This window comes from Zea mays, chromosome 3 (genome assembly GCF_902167145.1).
Source record: "Zea mays cultivar B73 chromosome 3, Zm-B73-REFERENCE-NAM-5.0, whole genome shotgun sequence".
Taxonomy (NCBI): domain Eukaryota; kingdom Viridiplantae; phylum Streptophyta; class Magnoliopsida; order Poales; family Poaceae; genus Zea; species Zea mays.
In genome coordinates this window covers 142,484,532-142,502,261 of record NC_050098.1, presented here as the reverse complement: position 1 = coordinate 142,502,261, position 17,730 = coordinate 142,484,532, and the positions used below count along the sequence as shown (strand labels likewise).

Sequence of the window (17,730 nt, the reverse complement as noted above, 5' to 3'; positions counted from 1 at the left end):
GCTTTGTTTAGACCATCAGGATAGTAGTGATGCACTTTGTCAGTTAGAACACATGTTTTTGCATGTTCCACACTGGCCTCCCACATCTTTGTTGACATGCCACTACCTAATATCTGCACAATTTGGACATAAAGCAGGGTTAGTAATACACATGGATACTTATATTTATTCTTGGCCATTTTTGTATGTGATATCTTTTTGTTCAAGCAGTTTTTTGTGCTTTATAATTTCAAAGTGTGCAAGAGTGTCCAGAATGTCTTCACATGGCCTCACTTTATGAGATACTACTGCTTTTATGCAATATACTTTTGTTGTGTTGTGTGCCTGATAAGTTGCACCATAATATTTCTTACTTTAAGGACAAAGGTTCTGATGAGGTTGTATTCAAGGCCATGGGGAGGGCTATCAATAAGACTGTCATGGTTGTGGAATTGATCAAGGTACTCCTTATGGCTCTGGTGCTTGCTAATATTACTTATCACTTGATTCTAATTGTTACTGTTATTACTGTGAAGAGGAGGATTGTTGGCCTCCATCAGAATACCACCACTGGATCTACTGATATTACTGATATGTGGGAGCCATTGGAAGAAGGCCTACTTCCGTAAGTGACTTGTTTTTATTCCGGGATAGAACTATAACTGCACATGAACCCGTAATTTTGGAGTTCAAGATTATATCTCTCTGCAGGCTTGAGACAACAAGACATGTCTCTATGATCACTATAACTCTTTCAAAGAAGGAGCTGGACACATCATCTATCGGGTATGCATACTGCACTCTTTTGTCAGCTGCATTTAATGACTTTCTTTGCCAGTTTGTCTTAACCAAATTCTATGGTTTTCTATGCCATGAACTCACATCTCGCTACGTCAAGTCTGTACTAACTATTAAGGGGGCAGTGTAGACTGCCCCCGTATCCCCGCCTACGAATCCCCCGCCGCGAAACCAGCCGTCACCCGCACGCCCTCACGCTCCGCGAATCCCCCGCCGCGCCTCAAGCTCCGCGTAGCCCACCCTTCGCAATCCTGTTCGCCTTTTTTCCACCGCCAAACGCGCCCCTCCCCCGGCATCGCAGCTTCTCTCGCCTCCTAAGACGCATCCCTCGCCCCCATCACAGCCGCGGGCTCGCGCAAGCATCGCCCCTCCCCTCCACGGCATCGCAGTCGCGGGCGTCTTCCCGCTTCTCTCGCCCAGCCCTGTCCCCGCCATGCTGGCACCCGCCCGAGGCACCCGCAGGAACGCCATCCATCTGGGTTCAAGAGGGCCGCCGCCCCGTTATCGTCCTCATCACTAACGCCCCGTTATTCTCTTCGCCGTGAGTGCCTTATTCGATTCGTGGATGCGGCTGCCTGCAGGAGCTGGAATTGTTGAGCGATGGGGCCAACGTGTACAAGCTCATCGGACCGGTGCTGGTCAAGCATGACCTCGCTGAGACCAAGGCCAACGTCAAGAAGCGCATCGAGTACATCTCCGCAGAGCTGTCAGTCGCTTTCAGCTGTCCTACTTTGCGGTTTCATTCATCAGCTCATGGTGTAAAATTCGTGTTCTTGTGCTCACCTTGTGGAACTGCCTATTTTGCAGGAAGCGGATGGATCGGGCGCTCAAAGACTTGGAGGAAAAGCAAAACAACAAGAAGGAATCGGTATGTTATTGCCCCTTATTTTTTACTGTAACTTTTACTAGGTGGTATACAAAATTTGGTGTCTGTAATTAATTATCTATTCAAATCTGTTGAATTATGCTCGAGTTCAGTAGCCGAGTTGAATTGTATGTTGAATTAATTATACTTGTGCTCATCTTTGTGATTTTGTGATCCACTATAATATCTGTTTATTCAGAACATTCCAGATGTTTACCCTTTTCAGAATCATAGTTGGCAGTACCATTTTTGTTATAATATCCTTTATGTGGAAATTAAAGTATGCTCCCGAAAATCCCAAATTTGAGCGCAGTTGTTATAATCTGCAGGTGGCCGTGTAGATTCCGGGTTGTGCTCCACCGGCCTGGCACCCATGCGAGTAGCGGTGCGAGCAGCGGTAGTAGCCCTGCTGAGCCCAGTGCTGAGTAGGCTAAATGCATGGTCTGATGAATTCTGGTGGTCCTATTCCTTCATCTGTATCACTACAGTTTGTTGTTAATTGTTTCTTAACCTGTAGTTTGGCAGCAGATATTCAGACTATGCTAGAAGAAACCCAGCTGAAATTTGAGGAGGAAAGGTATTTGGTATTTGAACCACTCAATTTCCCCCATTAACTTACTGAGAGCATCTGAAGCCAGTTATAATTGCTGGGAGCTAAACAAAAATATACATCTTCTGTGAGAACACACTAATCTGTGTTCCTATTTGTGCATGCAGACAGAATTTGTTAAAAGTACTGTCTAACACTTCCAAAGAGGTATTCATAACAACTTGTACTCCAGGGTTTTATTTTCTTCTAAAATGACACAGATTTGTACTTCAGCAGTGTGAGGGTTCACTGAACGAAGAGTACAACAAGTTTCAGGAAACATATGATATGTTCTGTAAAGAAAAGGATGCTCACATGCAAACTTTCAGAGGTAGGTCAAATAAGAGCAGTATCAATTTCTTCACTTCCATATGAAGCATGGCTCTCTTTTTTTCACTTCCAAAACAAACTACTAGCTAGGATACTTGATTTATTAATTCACGATTGAATTTAGAGTACACCTTGGAATGAACCTGTGTGCTTTTCTGTACTAACTATTAAGGGGGCAGTGTAGACTGCCCCCGCCTCCCCGCCTACGAATCCCCCGCCGCGAAACCAGTCGTCACCCGCACGCCCTCACGCTCCGCGAATCCCCCGCCGCGCCTCAAGCTCCGCGTAGCCCACCCGCCGCAATCCTGTTCGCCTTTTTTCCGCCGCCAAACCCGCCCTTCTCCGCTCGTTCCGTTTCGTTTCCACTAGCCATCCAATAATGTTGCCCCGCCATCGATGTACCGAGAAGCATATTCGGGCCGGTGCAGGACGTGCGCATCCCGTACCAGCAGAAGCGCATGTTCGGCTTCGTCACCTTCATGTACGCCGAGACGGTGAAGGCCATCCTAAGCAAGGCAACCCGCACTTCGTGTGCGACGTGCGCGTGCTCGTCAAGCCCTACAAGGAGAAGGGCAAGGTCCCCGGCAGGTTCAGGTCCGTTCTCCCTTCTTCTCTGTTGCATTGCCCATTGCCTGCCTGCATGCATCGCATTCTCATCCACATCCGCGCTTCTCTTCAGTCACATTGCAATTGCACTGCACTGCACATTGGGTTGTGTTGCTTGTTTGTTTCGATAGCTTCAGTTGCCACCTAAAAAAAGCTTCTTTTTCGGTTTTATCGTTTTGTCTGGTTGCAGGAAGCTGCAGCACGCGCACCATGGCGGAGCCGAGTTCGCCGGTTGCGCGTCGCCCACTGGATTGCTGGATTCCAGGGACCCCTACGCCCTCCTGCTTCTTTCAGGTGCCCAGGTAAACGTTCTCAGCAGCTAGCTTAAATCTTTCCTGCGTGCTATTTCACTTATTGCAAGCAATTCATGTGGGGTGAGCAAAAGAAATCAAAGATTATTGTTTTTTTGTTGTTACATCTGTTCGAAATTTCTCCAGGTTTTCTCCTGGGCATGAAGCCATTGGGCTATGATGTGTGAGGTGCACAAAGCAAAAAAGGGGGAGGGGCCCCCTCCATTCCTCTAATCTGGGAGTAAGTGTCAACAACAACCCTCCTTGTGCCTGTCTTTCTGATAGTGTTGTAACCATTAATAATAAGCTAGCTGCTACTCCCATGACCATGATGCATGTATATGCCAGCATAGATCCTGAATCATGATGGTCATAATCTGTGTGTTGACGGGCTGTTGTGCGCAGGGGACTACTAATATGGCTACATGATGGCCGGCCCCATCAACCGAGCGTAGAGAAGCTTTGACAAAGAAAAAGGAAATACCTTTGGAGAGGTGTAATCTTCTTCAGAGTGGGAGGAGGGGATAGTGAAGACGGCAACAGAGAAGAAACAAGTTCAGGTTGTTTTTAGCTCTTAGGCCTATGATAAGTATATGAGGTGTTCACCAGTGAGGTGTTAAAGGTTGTAGAGGATGGACTGAGGGAAGCTAGCTTTGAGATTGGACTTGATGATCAAAAGGTGCACAAGGAGATGGACGAGATCTATACCGTGGTAAGTTTAATTGATTTTACAATACATGGATCTGGCAGTTCTTAAACATCTCTACTCCTATTAATGTATACAATAAGTTGTTTGTTTTGCAATCAACACTGCAGGCAACTATAATCTCGAGAATACCATGGAGTCCCAGGTCAGGTTTATTGAGCTAAACATCTTGTCAAAGCCCTAATGTAGTTACTTTGATAAATGAGTTTTGGTTCCATACTCTACTTAGATGTAGTGGTTATGATATGAGCATTGGGTATCCACCGACGAGCCTACTTGTGTCTATCTTTTGATGGAAGTTGTTATGATTCTTTTTATTTTTTGTTATCTTTTGATGGAAGTTGTTATGATTCTTTTTATTTTTTGTAGTGTTGGTGTATGTTGTATCGACCCTTATCATTCAAAATCTTAAGTGGATTGAAACACCATGTTGTTAACATCATGCAAGTTTTATATATACCTAATTTAGGTCGAGAAGTCTCATGCTATGATATGTTGTTTGATTTACAATATCGTGTGTATAAATATTTCATGTTTTTCACTTTGTTTGATTTGCGGTACCACACATATAACGATTTCATGTGTTTCCCGTGGCAACGCACGGGCATAGACCTATTTGTAGACTGAAGTCTGAAGTGTAGCGCAGATCACTAGTGTAGTCACTCATAAAATGCCAAAATCTTGAACAAAATGTGCCCTGTATAGCAAAATAAGATTTATCAGTCCATCTCCGTTATATCTCTCTTAACCTCTATTTCAAACTTCATTATATAAACAATATCAAATATTATCATTTATAGTACTGCATCCTCTATTTTACGTGATATACCGAAGACCATCGGACTATAGTGAAGACCCGACTAGCCTAAAGGAGACTTGATGGGGTGAAAACACGATGGATACTCGGACAAGATATCAGATACAATAGAGAAAAAAACCTCGAATGGATACAGTCATATGTTTATTACCCAGATAATATACTTCCAGATACGGGTCAAATACAGAATCAAATATACCAGCAAATATAAATGGATGTATATTGAGGCCGCCCGGACCGACCCAAGCCTAAAAAGGCCTGCAACGATTGAATTTCGGGACAGTACAACCCGTAATTATTATGGGTCTTGTCAGGCTGTCCTATGGCCTTAGCTCTTGACCTGTGGCTCGACACATTATTGATTAAATGTGTCGGGCTCATTTGTGATGGCCCGATTTTTTTTAAAAAAATCGAAGTTCAAATTCTGGCACAAAATATACCGAACCCGAAATTCACATCAAAACCCGGAATTTACGATAAAGCCCGAAATTTAAAACACATATCATTTAGTAGACATTAACATTTCAAAGCTTTATAATTAAAAAACAAAGAACATGGAATCAATGAGTGGTTGTCACCTCATCTCCATGATTAAGCATGCGGCTAGCCACATTGGACCATATGATTTTCATTATTAGAATTTGATGGCCAAATGAATATGAGCCTTTTTGTGCCTACAAATGGGCTATTTTGTGCCTTGTAAACGAGCCGTGCTCGTGCCCGCTCGTGTACCGCGACCTCGGCCGAAACACGACTCGATGCATAATTTCGGTCCGGCCCGACCCGAAATTATTTTGAACCATACCGTGCTTAGGTATTGCTTTTTTTGTGCTTCATATCAGCCCACCATATCCAACCTAAATGTATACCTCTATATCCTACCTAAATTCGAAGCTGTGAATCATATTACCGGGTAGTACTGGCTCTATATCCTACCTAAATTCGAAGTTGCACTATCCAGATATTACCGGTATCCGTTATGAATATAAAATATCTGAATTTTTATTAAAAAAAAAACAGGGTAGTATCCGATATCGTACGAGTATACACCTCTACGGTACCTGGCTTGGTGGATCTGCTATGCCAGCATGACTGCATGACGTGGGCTGTAATTATTGTTTGGGTTGGCGACTTGGCGGAGTGACGGTGGTCCAAGACTCAAGTTCAACAAGGCACAAGACATAAAAATACAAAACCCATTTTCCATGGACTAGGTCGCTGGGATTAACAAGTCACATGGATGGCAACAAAGAACTTCTCATCGGATTTTAGTTTTCCATTTCTGTTCCTATGATAAATAAAAATATTTCCACTCGGATCCACACGAACACTTGCACTAAAAAGTATGAAATATGGAGAAGAATAGTTGAGGAGGTATTTAAATATGAATTGAAAGTATGAATGTGGGAATTTAGGAGAGGGAAATCTTATCTGACTAGGCTGCCACTAAAAAGTCCTGATTCGGCTGACCTCTTTTTTTTTTTGATGAGCTAAGTTAGCACTTTAGCTCTTGAACGTGATTCTCTTGTTATTAATCCTATTGAATATGGTCGTGAGCACGCTCGGCGATTGATTGCAATGCTGATAATTGCACACGAGTATTCATTTGGGAAGGTAGAGCACAAATAAAATATTGATCAAGTGGGTGGTGAATTATAATAATAACTATGGAACACAAATGTTTCAATCAGCCTCATCTTCAAAGGATACAATCATACAAGCAGTTCATTCGCTTCTGTTGTGATATAGAAAGCTCGAAGCCAAGGTTACTCATTTATCTGGGCAAAGCTAAATGTGTTGTTACATTTGGGGGGGTGTGGAAATCAACTTCCTTAATTTTTGGAAGGTGAATGCTCACAGATTCATATTGTAACAGAGCACGATGAAGAGGTTTTTGTTGTTCCAGCTAGCATTGTATCTTCAGAGTCCATCTTTAACAGTGCAGCTGTACAGGTCAGAGTTGTTGATGACTTTAGGAAGTATTTGTAGCCAACAACGGTCCAAGCATTAATTTGTGTTTCTAGCTAGATACAGGGGGTTCTCACAGCTCACTTGTACTACTACTAGTATGTAAATATGTCATCAATATTCGGAATTTTGGACACTTTTCAAATTACTTTGTTTGTACTAAGATTTTGTGTTTTTACCTTTTTTTAAGGGGGATGGGTCGCGATCAATTAGGGCTGTTTGGATTGGAGTATTTTCTCTGTTTTTTTTGGAGAATAATGTAGTATTTGGAGATGCTGTGTTATTTTTTTTTCCAATTGGTAGACTTAAAAAAACTCTGTTTCCAAAACTGTAGTTCTGATTATGCTGCAGTACTTTCACAGTTTTGGAAAGTTAGCTCTTCATATTTTTGGAAACTTAACTATGGTAGAAAAAACTGTGGGTATGTATTGGCATTTCAAAACTGTGGTTTTCAAATACTTTATTTTGGAACATGTACTTAGCAAGTAATCAAAATCTTCTGTATTTCCAAACGTGGTTTCCACATGTGCAGCCTATCCATATAACATAACATACCCTCTGTATTTTCCAGATCTTTAATAAATGGCCTCTGTTTTGTACTCCAGCACGGGGATGGACGCACGTGGGGTCTCAAAAAGACCAAAGACAAAGCTGCACTCGCTGCTGTCTTTTCTTTCAGCACGTCCTTTGGATCTTTGTGCTATGGTCGTAAAAGTCTGTAGCTGGGCGTGCCATGGCTCAATGCACTCCAATGGCCAACGCTTTTGAACCCTTCAACGTGTGCCGGAATGAGCCTACGCTACGTAGAATTGCAGACGCAGGGAGGGAGGGAACTGCACGGCGGCCCTCCTGGCTCGTCGTCGAGGTCTACTGCTGAGCGCGACAGGTAATCATCAAAGGGATAATCCCAACCTGTTTCGCCACCCGTTGGGGTTGGGGTTTGGGGATAACGACGCCTCCGTCTGGTTACGTCTGTTTAAAATCCATTTTTTTCCCAATCCATTTCGTTCCGTCACGGTCGCGTCGCGCTCGCTCTTCCCTCCCCGACAGGATCCTTTCATTTATTTTTTAAAATTATTATTTTTTTATCTACCGACATGCATGTGATGTGAAGGGGTAAAAAAACAGAAACAGTTTTATCCTTGTACAGTGCCTAACGACAAAAAAAAAAAACAGACGGATAAAACAACGCCAACCCCATTCAAGGCGACATAACAATGAGCAATCCAGCGACTTGAATGGAAGGACATTCTTGCACTGTTAGTAACAATTCGCCAGCAAAAAACTGGAATGGAATCAACAACGAAGCCAACAAAAAAAAACTCAGACGGTCCATCAGCTGTACACACAGATCCCTGTCGAACTCAGGCTCCTGTCCTTCCTTGGGCTCCTCCTAATCCGGACCCACTAATCACCCGTCACAACAGCGCAATCATTCATACAACAATCCAACAAAAAATCAGCAGAAACGAATTCAAAAACAAACAAACAAAAAAAAAAAGAACACTAGTGAACTAGCAAGAAGTTTCGCTCCTGCATTCGCTTGGCTTGGCTTTGCTTGCTTCCTGCGGAAAAGCTAGCACGCCGTTTCCTCCGTCCAATCATCGTAACCCCAATCCGGCGACAGCGCAGCGCGGGGCGATCCTCCGGCGAACAGGACCACAACTCTTTGCTCTCAACACCTGTCCGATGCGGGTGGCTTTGCTACCGGAAAGACGCGATCATGGTGGCGGCTGGATTCCCTGCTCACTCAGTGCTCATCATCGTCTTGCGAGCTTACTGTGAGCTGTCGTTGCCGTTGTTCTCTTCGGCGCTGTCGTCGCCGTCCTCGTCGTCGTCGTCGTTGCCCCCGCCGTGCGGCTGCTCCCCCTCGGGCTGCTGCTCCTCGCTGCCGCCGCGGTTGTACGCGTTCAGCGCGGCGAGCATGTTGCCCCCGCCGTGCTGCTGCTCCCCCTCGGGCTGCTGCTCCTCGCTGCCGCCGCGGTTGTACGCGTTCAGCGCGGCGAGCATGCCAAGGTTGGTGTCCGATATGGCTCCTCCTGCAGCACCGCTGGGGTAGCTGGCCCTGGACATGAACTGCAGAGGCGCCTGCACGGTGCCCGTGCCGCCGCCGCTGAAGGGCCATGTACACATGGGTTGCTCGGCCGAGCTCGCGGACACGGGCAGCATCCAGAACCCGCCGGACGGGGCCGCGGCGTTGGGTGCCACGGCCCACATTGCCGCGGAAGGCGGCGCCGTAGCCGCCTGCTGCTGCTCGCGCGCCTTGGGCGCGCGAGGGTCTTGGCGGTCGTCGTCCTCCTTGAACAAGTCCTCGCGGTAGCGCTTCCGCGTGTAGGCGTCGCCGCCGGCGCTGGGGTCCTGCTGCTGAGGGGACGGGAGGAGGTGGTGGTGGTGGTGGTACCCCGCCATCATGGCGGACACGTCGTGCTGCTGCGCGGGGCCCGGCTGGTGGTGGTGCGGGTGGAGCGCGAGCGCCGGGAACGGCGCGGCGGCGCGGGCCGGGGTGGCGGCGCCGGAGCGGACGGAGATGTTCAGCGAGGAGTAGTTGGCCGGGATGGTGCCGGTGCCGGTGGCCGCCAGGATGGCCGGCTCCGCCTGCTGCAGCAGCCACTCGATGGTCTCGCCGTCGGACTTGTGCCCGAGCTCGCGGGTCAGCTGGAACACCCGCGCCGCGCACAGCGCCGGCATCCGAATCCGCCGGCCCCGCCCGTCCACCTTTGTGTGCCGGTCTTTGGACGGCCGCTTGGCCACCACGGGCCCCGCCGCCGCGGGGGCTGCCGGTACGAGCGCCTTCTTGTCGCCGCCCGCGGCCGGCGACGGCTGGGGCTGCTCCGGGACGGGCGTGATAGCGAGCGCGCCCGTGAACGGCGACGGCTGCTGCTGCTGCTGCTGCGGCACTCCGGAGTTGGACGCCGCAGCAGCGGCGTAGAAGAACGGGTGGTGGTCGCCCCCGCGGCCGCCGCCAGCGGCGGCCGCCCCGCCACTGTTGCTGCTGGACGGCGCCCCGCCCCCGCCGCCGTGGTCCATGCTCCCGAGACGCGTTTCGCGCTCGGCTGCCAAAGGAAGCACCGAAGAACCGGACGGAAAAGCGGCGTCTTTCGCTTCCGGAAGGTCTGGCGGCGGCCGGAGGTATGGCGGAGGAGGCAGCACGTGCAGGGCACTCACGGTGGGGGAAGGAGGAGAGGCGGCGCGGGGTTGGGTGGGGCGCGGGTGGGGTTGGGAGGGAAGAGGGAGGAGCGCAGGCGCATCCACAGCCAGCCAGCCAAGGGGGAGCGGGGGCGGGGGGCAGACAGCGCAGGGTGGCCGGGTGGGGGCGTGGGGCTGCTGCAGTGCTGCGCCCTTTGCCTACTCTCGTTTATGCTGCCGCCTCTCCGGCAATTTTCTAATCCTGCGAGCGTTTTTTTTATCTATACCAGTGTAATTTTTAAATTTTTAAGTAATATCATTATTATTCATTTTTGAATCTTACCATTATGATTTTCAGATTTTTAAAATATGCCACGGTGTATGTTTAGAAAGAACCTAGACCCACCTCTAGGTAGGTAGGCGTACGTAGCCGTACGCAGGGTCATTGTATTTTGTTTACATGAATAATCCTTCAATATTTCTCTGTATTCATCACAGTGTGAACCTCACTAGTCTTTCGGCTCTGTTGTCTTCTTCGCCTCCGATCACCTGCTAGGCTGCTAGCAGAGTAGCAGTGCAGCGGCCCGCTTGCATGCTTGCCCATGGTGGCCCACCCGGACGCGAGACCAGCGCGGACGCAGCAGCTCACCGCGCTCGCTAGCTCGCTCGCGTTGAGGGGCGAGCCCCTACTCAGAGTTAGAAGCATACAGAAAGATAAATTACAAAAGGTTAAAATTGACGAAAACTACTGTCAATGTTAAAGCCATTCAAGTATTGCCGAATCGAATCTCCCTTTAGCTCTAAGCGTGACCAGGTGTAATTCTTTTGCGAACTCATTTTTACATTGTTGCATTGTTGGGACCTTATCCTGAAAAAGCCAGGCATTACAGCACTTCCAAATGCTCCAAGTCATGAGAATGACGATTTCCATAAAGAAGGAAACATTGAGCTGCTGCTTTAGATTTACTGCAGCGTCCACAGGATTAGTAATTTTTGGGGGCGTCAAACCAATAGAATTCCAGCAGGCCTTCGCGAAGTTACATTTGAGGAAAAGATGATAAAGAGTTTCCTCCTTTTGCCAGATGCAGTTCTCACAGGTGTAAGACTCAAGAGTCATGTTTTTCCTCCTCAGCATATCCCTTGTATTGAGTCTGTTCTTTAACCAGAGCCAAAAAAAGACCTTATGTTTTGGTTGACACTTATTTTTCCAAAGCGATCTGAAGATCTGATGAACTTGAGCCTGACCCATCAAGTGTCTATACGTTTTCTTTGTAGAGAAATTATCAGCTCCCAAAATGAGTTTCCAAGCATCTTTTGTGTTGGTTACCGTGATTTGCCCCCAAGTTTCGTCTAAGTCAAGAAATTGTTCATAGGCTTGCACCGACAGAGGAAGCTGAAAAATTTCAATAAGGTGTTCCTTTTGGTTAGCTTCTTTGACTGTAAGTTTGCTGTTACAGGCGAAGGAAAATAATTCAGGATATTGATGAGCCGGGGTGCCTCTATTCCACATATCTTCCCAGAAAAGAATGGTTCTCGCATCCCCAATAGTTGGGGCGGCCAATCCCTTGTAATCTTGGACAAGACTAAGCAAACTTTTCCACCAAAAGGAGCCAATTTTTGAGCAGTTAGGGAGCATGTCTGTCCTGTAGTAGTTGTTCCAAACCAGGTTTACCCAGGGAATATCATGATTGTTGAAAAACTTGTGCAAAAACTTCAGAAGCAGAGCCTTGTTGTGTGTCTCTAATCTTACCACTCCCAGGCCCCCATTTTTTTAGTCTGAGTAATCATACTCCAAGCAGCCAGAGCAGGTTTCTTCGAATTGACATCATTTCCTCTCCAAAGACAATGTTTCCGATAAGAATCAATCTTCTTGACCGTGGCAACCGGAATTTTCAGGGTGCACATCAGAAAGGTCGGGAGAGCTGAGAACACTGAGTTAACAAGCTCTAGCCTACCGGCCTGGGAAAGGAGAGCAGAAGTGCATGACAATCTCTTCTCAATCCTATGAATGAGCGGTAAAAAGTGGCAGATTTTAGGCTTTGACAGACCAAGCGGAACACCAAGGTAAGTGAAGGGCATTGAACCTGTCTGACAGTTGAGAGTTCTGGCTAGAATCTCCATTTTAGCGGGACAAACATTGATGGGGTACATACTTGATTTGTTGTAGTTCACCTTGAGCCCCGTCGAAGTTGCAAAAGAGTTTAGAACAGCTCTGAGAAAAAATAATTGTCTAGGGCAAGCTTCCATTATCAACAATGTGTCATCCGCATATTGAACGATCGGAAAATCTTGACCACAATTCGTGGCGAGGGGCAACTTGAGCAGGTCTTGTTGTCGCGCTTTATTGATGATGCTCTATAGCAGATCCGCCGCGAGAACAAAAAGAAGAGGCGAGAGGGGATCTCCCTGCCTAACCGCGCGCTTGCAATGAAAAGTTTTCCCTGGTACACCATTAAGGAGGACCGAGGACGTGCCAGACCGAAGAATATCCCTAATCCAGCTCATCCACCTGGGCCCAAAACCTCTACGCGACATCACCTGAAGAATCAACTCATGCTCAAGAGAATCAAAGGCCTTTTCAAAATCCAATTTGAGCACAATAATCTCTTTTTTGAGATATGGCAAAGATGAATATATTCATATGCCCAGGCCAAGCAGTCCTGAATGGTTCTTCCTTTGATGAAGCCATATTGATTTTTGTGAACAAGGGAAGTCATCACTGCCTGTAGCTGATTGGCCAGCAGCTTTGTGATGATTTTCATACTATTATTCAGAAGCGAAATTGGTCGGAAATCACCCACTAAACTAGCATTATCCTTCTTCGGGATCAGGACAATGAAAGAACCATTGATACTTCGAAGACAAACATCCCCGTGGTAAAATTGGTCACATAAGTCATAGAAGTCCTGAGAAACAATCGGCCAACATTTTTTGATAAAATTGGTATTAAACCCATCAGGTCCCGGAGATTTGTCAGAAGGAAGAGCCGCAACAATACTATCAATTTCTTGCTTTGAAAAAGGCTCATCTAACCAATGCAAGTCACTGTGGAAGAACAACGAGCTAGGGAGATCAAAGACATTTTCCAAAAAATCTGAGGATCCCAAACGACATTTGAAAACATTCCAAAGCAGGTTAGCTTTAAGATCATGCTCTGAAAAGATTGAGCCACTGTCATCCGAGAGCAACGCAATTGTATTGCAGCCATGCTTTACCGTTGCATGAGCATGAAAAAATCTGGAGCAGATATCTCCATCGGTGACCCATTTGATGGAAGCCCGTTGCTTCCAATAAATTTTTTGGAACTGAAGCAACTCAACAGTCTTGGATTGCAACAACTCACGGAAATTCCATTCTTCAATCGAAAGGTCACGGTGCTCTTCAATAATATCAATGAATTCAATAATCAACTTAATTTGTCTCACAGTTTTGTCAATTTTTGGCAGTGATCGCTGCCACTCTTTAAGGATCTTTCTGGTGAACTTGAATTTTGCCCTTAAGTTCTTCGCTTTGTCCAAAAGACTTGGCAGACCAGTCCAAGAATTTTGGAAAACTGTCATAAACTCATCAAATTGCAGCCAGAAAATTTCAAATCTAAAGATCTTGGGTTTGGGGACCTTTGACTTGAAAGAAATCAGACAAGGCACATGATCAGAGATATCCCTAGGCAGCGTTGTTGCGAGGGTGTCAGGGTAACACACCGACCATTCTTGCGACATGAAAAACCAATCGAGTCTCTGAAGAAGGGGCTCCCTTTGCCTGTTCGACCAGGTAAAGAAGAGGCCATGGAGGGGAATTTCCATCAGGTCGAGCTGACTGATTGCCTCGTTAAATTTCAGCATCAAGTTAATGTCCCCCCAGCGATATTTCTGTTTTCAGGCCTACGCGTAAGGTTAAAGTCCCCAACAATCAACCAGCGCTTTTCCGAGGGCATATTAATATTGGAGAACCAGTGGAGGAATTCAATTTTCCCATGCGGAGAACAGGGCGCGTAAACGTTAGTGACAATCCAAGATTCATCCGACGATATAGCAGAAAACTCAACCGAGAGAGCATACTCGTTCTGAAAAATAGCACTGCCAACCAACTTCAAACTATTCCAAACAGTAATGAAACCCCCCGAATTTCCTATCGAAGGGACAAAAGCAAACTCATCAAAAGAATTGGGACAGAACCTTCTGAGGTCAGCCCTGTCAAAAAATTCCTTCTTCGTCTCCTGCAAGCAGATGATGTCGCAATTGGATTCCCTAATCACACAATGAATACCATTCCCCTTAGCCACCGCGTTAATACCTCAGACATTAAAACTTAAAACGGACCAGTAGGAAAAATTAATAGCATTGTGACTATTCATCGAAAGGATCAAGTTCGTTGATGAAAAGGAACCCAAACCCAATTACTGGGAGGGCAAAAGTGTATCTGCTAGAACAGAACATAGCACTACCAGAAACCACAGAGTTCTTCAACACAATAAGCAAACAAAGACGCCAGGGCCGAGACAGCTAAAAAGCCTGGCGAAATTGAGACCTGCAAAATAATCCCACCCGAAGCAGCATCAACAGATCAGTTATCATCATCTGAAGAGTCTTGTTTCTTATCCCCCTTGTCTTTTTTCCCTGACTTATTAGAGCCAACACAGCCAGGTGGGTTCTTCTTTTTCTTCAGGGCTTTGTCAGCCAGCTCCTCTTCTGACAGATTGCAAAAGCTCTCTCCTAAGCGTTTGATAGTCTTAGCTGATAGGGAGGGGGGACCCTCAAACTTGTGTTGACACATCAAACAGTTCTTCTTCTGGCAGGAACCCTGTCTGAACCCAGCCCGGGCGTCACGGAGCCTCTTGCTTCTCCTCAGGTCAGATTCCACAACAGCAAGTTTTGGCGGGGAGGAGGCCGAGTCTGAGGGAACAGAAGCGTCGTCAGCAGATTCCTCAGAAAGGACCGAATCAAGAAACTTGTCATCAGGGCACTTCTTGGGGATGACAAAGGGATGTGTCTCAGTCTCTGGCTCCATCAGAGCACAAGGAATATCTGAAGACAGGAAAGTTTTTGACCAACTAAAAGAATCTTCATGCAGCAAGTTGGATAGGAAAAAGGGTGCCCATTTCTTGGGAACCTGCACCGAGGTCACCGAATTACCAGTCGGGGCAAAGTAGTTAGCCCAGATCCTATAGAACTGGGCATTCCTTTTCCTTTCCAAGTGACTCAGCAAAACATGGTCTGGCTGCCAGTCATGCGAAAACATAAAGTTCAACATCACGTTGTTGTGGCCATTAACGTTAGGTTCCACCGGCTGGGCATCAGGGATAACAATATCCCCAGGCACATGAAGAACTCCCTGAATTGGTGGGCCGTCAACCTCCTGGGGCCCAATCATAGGGATGTCACCCAAGGCAGGGGGCAGGGGCATTAAAGTTGGGCACCGTCCCCACAACCACCAGATCATCATGAATCTGCCCATTCTGCAGCAGGGCACCATGAATGTGACCAGAAGAACTATCCGAGGACAGGTCCGAATGCGGGTTGCTGACCTGTTGCTCGTCAGGTGGCAGGTCCAGATGAGGCTGCTGTACAGGTGGATCATTAACAATCCATTGGTCCCAATCTCCTTGAATGTTGTCTGCTGGCTGAGCTTGGACATTGTCTTCTGGCGGGAAATTAAGATCCCAGCCCACAGCCGGCACAGGTTGACCTAAACCAAAAAACTCAAGAGGGGGCTGCTGACCATCCTCCGGGACCACTGGCACCGGGTCCTCATCTTGAGGCTGACCCCCCAGCAAAGTTTGTTGGATGATCTCACATTGCACTGTCCACGAGTCACCAATAAAGCCATCAACTTCTGAAAAAACAATGAACTGTGGGACCTCCTCCAGAGACGTGACCCGAACCCTGAGCAGAGTCCTGTAGACATTGCGTCTGTCCTCTTCCCATAAGATCAATCTGCCAAAAGAGCCAATAGCCGCCTGCAGGTATTCTGATGAACGGTAATCTAGAGGGAAACCCAACAACATAAGCCAGCATTCCCGATTAAAGAAAAGGGCTCTATGATTCCAAGCATCGTTATGCCGCTGAGCAGTGAAGGAAGCATCGAGGTATTGTTGTGGACCGAGCAGGACAAGATTGTCTCTTTCAAGCACGCTGCTAAACTTAACCAGAACTTGACCCAGGTGCGACCGCTGGATATCGCGCACCCCAAGCCGTCTGTGCTCCACAAGATATTCTCTAACCACATCCCTCACCGCCGGGAAAGTAATCTCATGGTCAGGTAAAGGTTGAATGCTGATAATAGCCCAGTCCTCATGCAATGGCGGGAGGCGCCTAGTAACTGACCTGGCCATAATTTCCCGGTGAAGGACCACCGAGGCACTGAAGCCCGGCGGGAGAAAGGGTTCAGGATCAACATGCCTATACGCCACCGGAGCAGGAACCGAGGATCGCCAACCAGCGGGCGAAGACGGAGCAGGTTGGGGTTTTGGTGAGGTGACGCCGAAAGAAAGCGTCAGGGACTGAAGGGGTGCCGATTCAGCGACCGCCTTCTCATCCGGTGGCACCGCAGCAACCCCCGCGCTCGCCGACCACGGCGAGGTGCCGAGGCCACCAATGGCGGTGTAGCAGCGTTCACGCGTGAAACCAAGCTAAAACTGGTAGGACTCTACTCAGCTTCTAAGCCCCAACTTTACCCTCATAAAGAGACTTAAGAGTCACTCACCTTTACTATACATCAATGGTGCTAGTAGCGCAAACCGACGATGATTAGAAGTAGAGACGTTATGTCCAAACCAGTATAGCGTCCATCACGCACACCTCTCTGGAGTCCGAAACGCGCACGATAAATTTACTTGTCGATGCGAAGTTTGAAACAGCAACACCTAGTGCGACAAGAATAGGACTTGCGAGTTACGCGACAAAGTTCTCCAGGCTTCGAATGGCTAGCCACGACGCCAATCAAGCCCCCGGAACGTCGATCCATTTCGGGAGTCTCGACTTCTCCTTCAATGGCGAAGGAGAAGCGATCAGGGCCTCGGATGCCCGACCCCCTCAGTCGACGAATGTCGACATGACCGCGAGGGCTATCGGTAGCCCCGCATCGAATGCACCCCCAAAGCGCTCATCCACTTCGGGGCCTCGATTTCGCCATCAACTAGGAGGGCGACATGGTTAGGGCGGTGCCCACTCGACCGGCTCTGCTTCAGAGCCCTGATACCGTATCGGAAGCCCTCGGCGCCCTCAGCCTCGCCCCACACGAGCAGCGTGAGAGGCCCAGGCCGTCTCCGCCTTCCGAGGCTGGCGAGATAAGGCGACATGTAGCGATTTATATGGGGCCAAACCCTTCATACGACGATCTATCGGTTTTCTTCGCGTCCTACGCATAGCTCTCTAGAGTGTATGACGTGGAAACGTGTCCTACAACGACAGCTCTAGCAGTGGCTTCAGCGCCTTCACGCCTCGACCGCGCCACGCCCTGGCGATAATTATCGCCCTGGTGGCCCATGGCCATCTCCCCACCGCTAACGACCCGGAGTTCGTATGGATGACCGGCGATGGCGAGGACTTTATTTTCGACGCACTTTGCATGAACTCGGACTCGGATCCGAGTCCGTCCAAAACAAGTGATGAAGAACTCGGACTCAGACCCGATGGCGGTCTCAGCGAGGTGAGGCTC

General features: G+C 47.8%; 2 protein-coding genes and 2 long non-coding RNA genes across 4 annotated transcripts; 3 read left to right on the top strand and 1 right to left on the bottom strand.

Annotated features, from left to right (window-relative positions):
* Nucleotides 1-333: 333 nt before the first annotated feature.
* On the top strand, nucleotides 334-907 carry LOC103652231 (ribonuclease P protein subunit p25-like protein). The gene is made up of 3 exons (XM_008677862.2): nucleotides 334-440; nucleotides 516-604; nucleotides 691-907. Exons 1-3 carry the CDS (start codon nucleotides 393-395, stop codon nucleotides 905-907), a joined length of 354 nt encoding a protein of 117 aa, XP_008676084.2. The 5' UTR covers nucleotides 334-392.
* Nucleotides 908-1,374: 467 nt separating this feature from the next.
* On the top strand, nucleotides 1,375-1,629 carry LOC103650649 (uncharacterized). The gene is made up of 2 exons (XR_564302.2): nucleotides 1,375-1,483; nucleotides 1,585-1,629. It is a non-coding gene; the product is annotated as an uncharacterized lncRNA (long non-coding RNA).
* Nucleotides 1,630-3,366: 1,737 nt separating this feature from the next.
* On the top strand, nucleotides 3,367-3,933 carry LOC103650648 (uncharacterized). The gene is made up of 3 exons (XR_002268091.1): nucleotides 3,367-3,469; nucleotides 3,605-3,698; nucleotides 3,863-3,933. It is a non-coding gene; the product is annotated as an uncharacterized lncRNA (long non-coding RNA).
* Nucleotides 3,934-8,182: 4,249 nt separating this feature from the next.
* Nucleotides 8,183-10,513, bottom strand: LOC103650647 (transcription factor PCF3). The gene has a single exon (XM_008676208.4). The coding sequence runs from the start codon at nucleotides 9,973-9,975 to the stop codon at nucleotides 8,725-8,727; it is 1,251 nt and encodes a 416-aa protein (XP_008674430.1). The 5' UTR covers nucleotides 9,976-10,513; the 3' UTR covers nucleotides 8,183-8,724.
* Nucleotides 10,514-17,730: the final 7,217 nt, after the last annotated feature.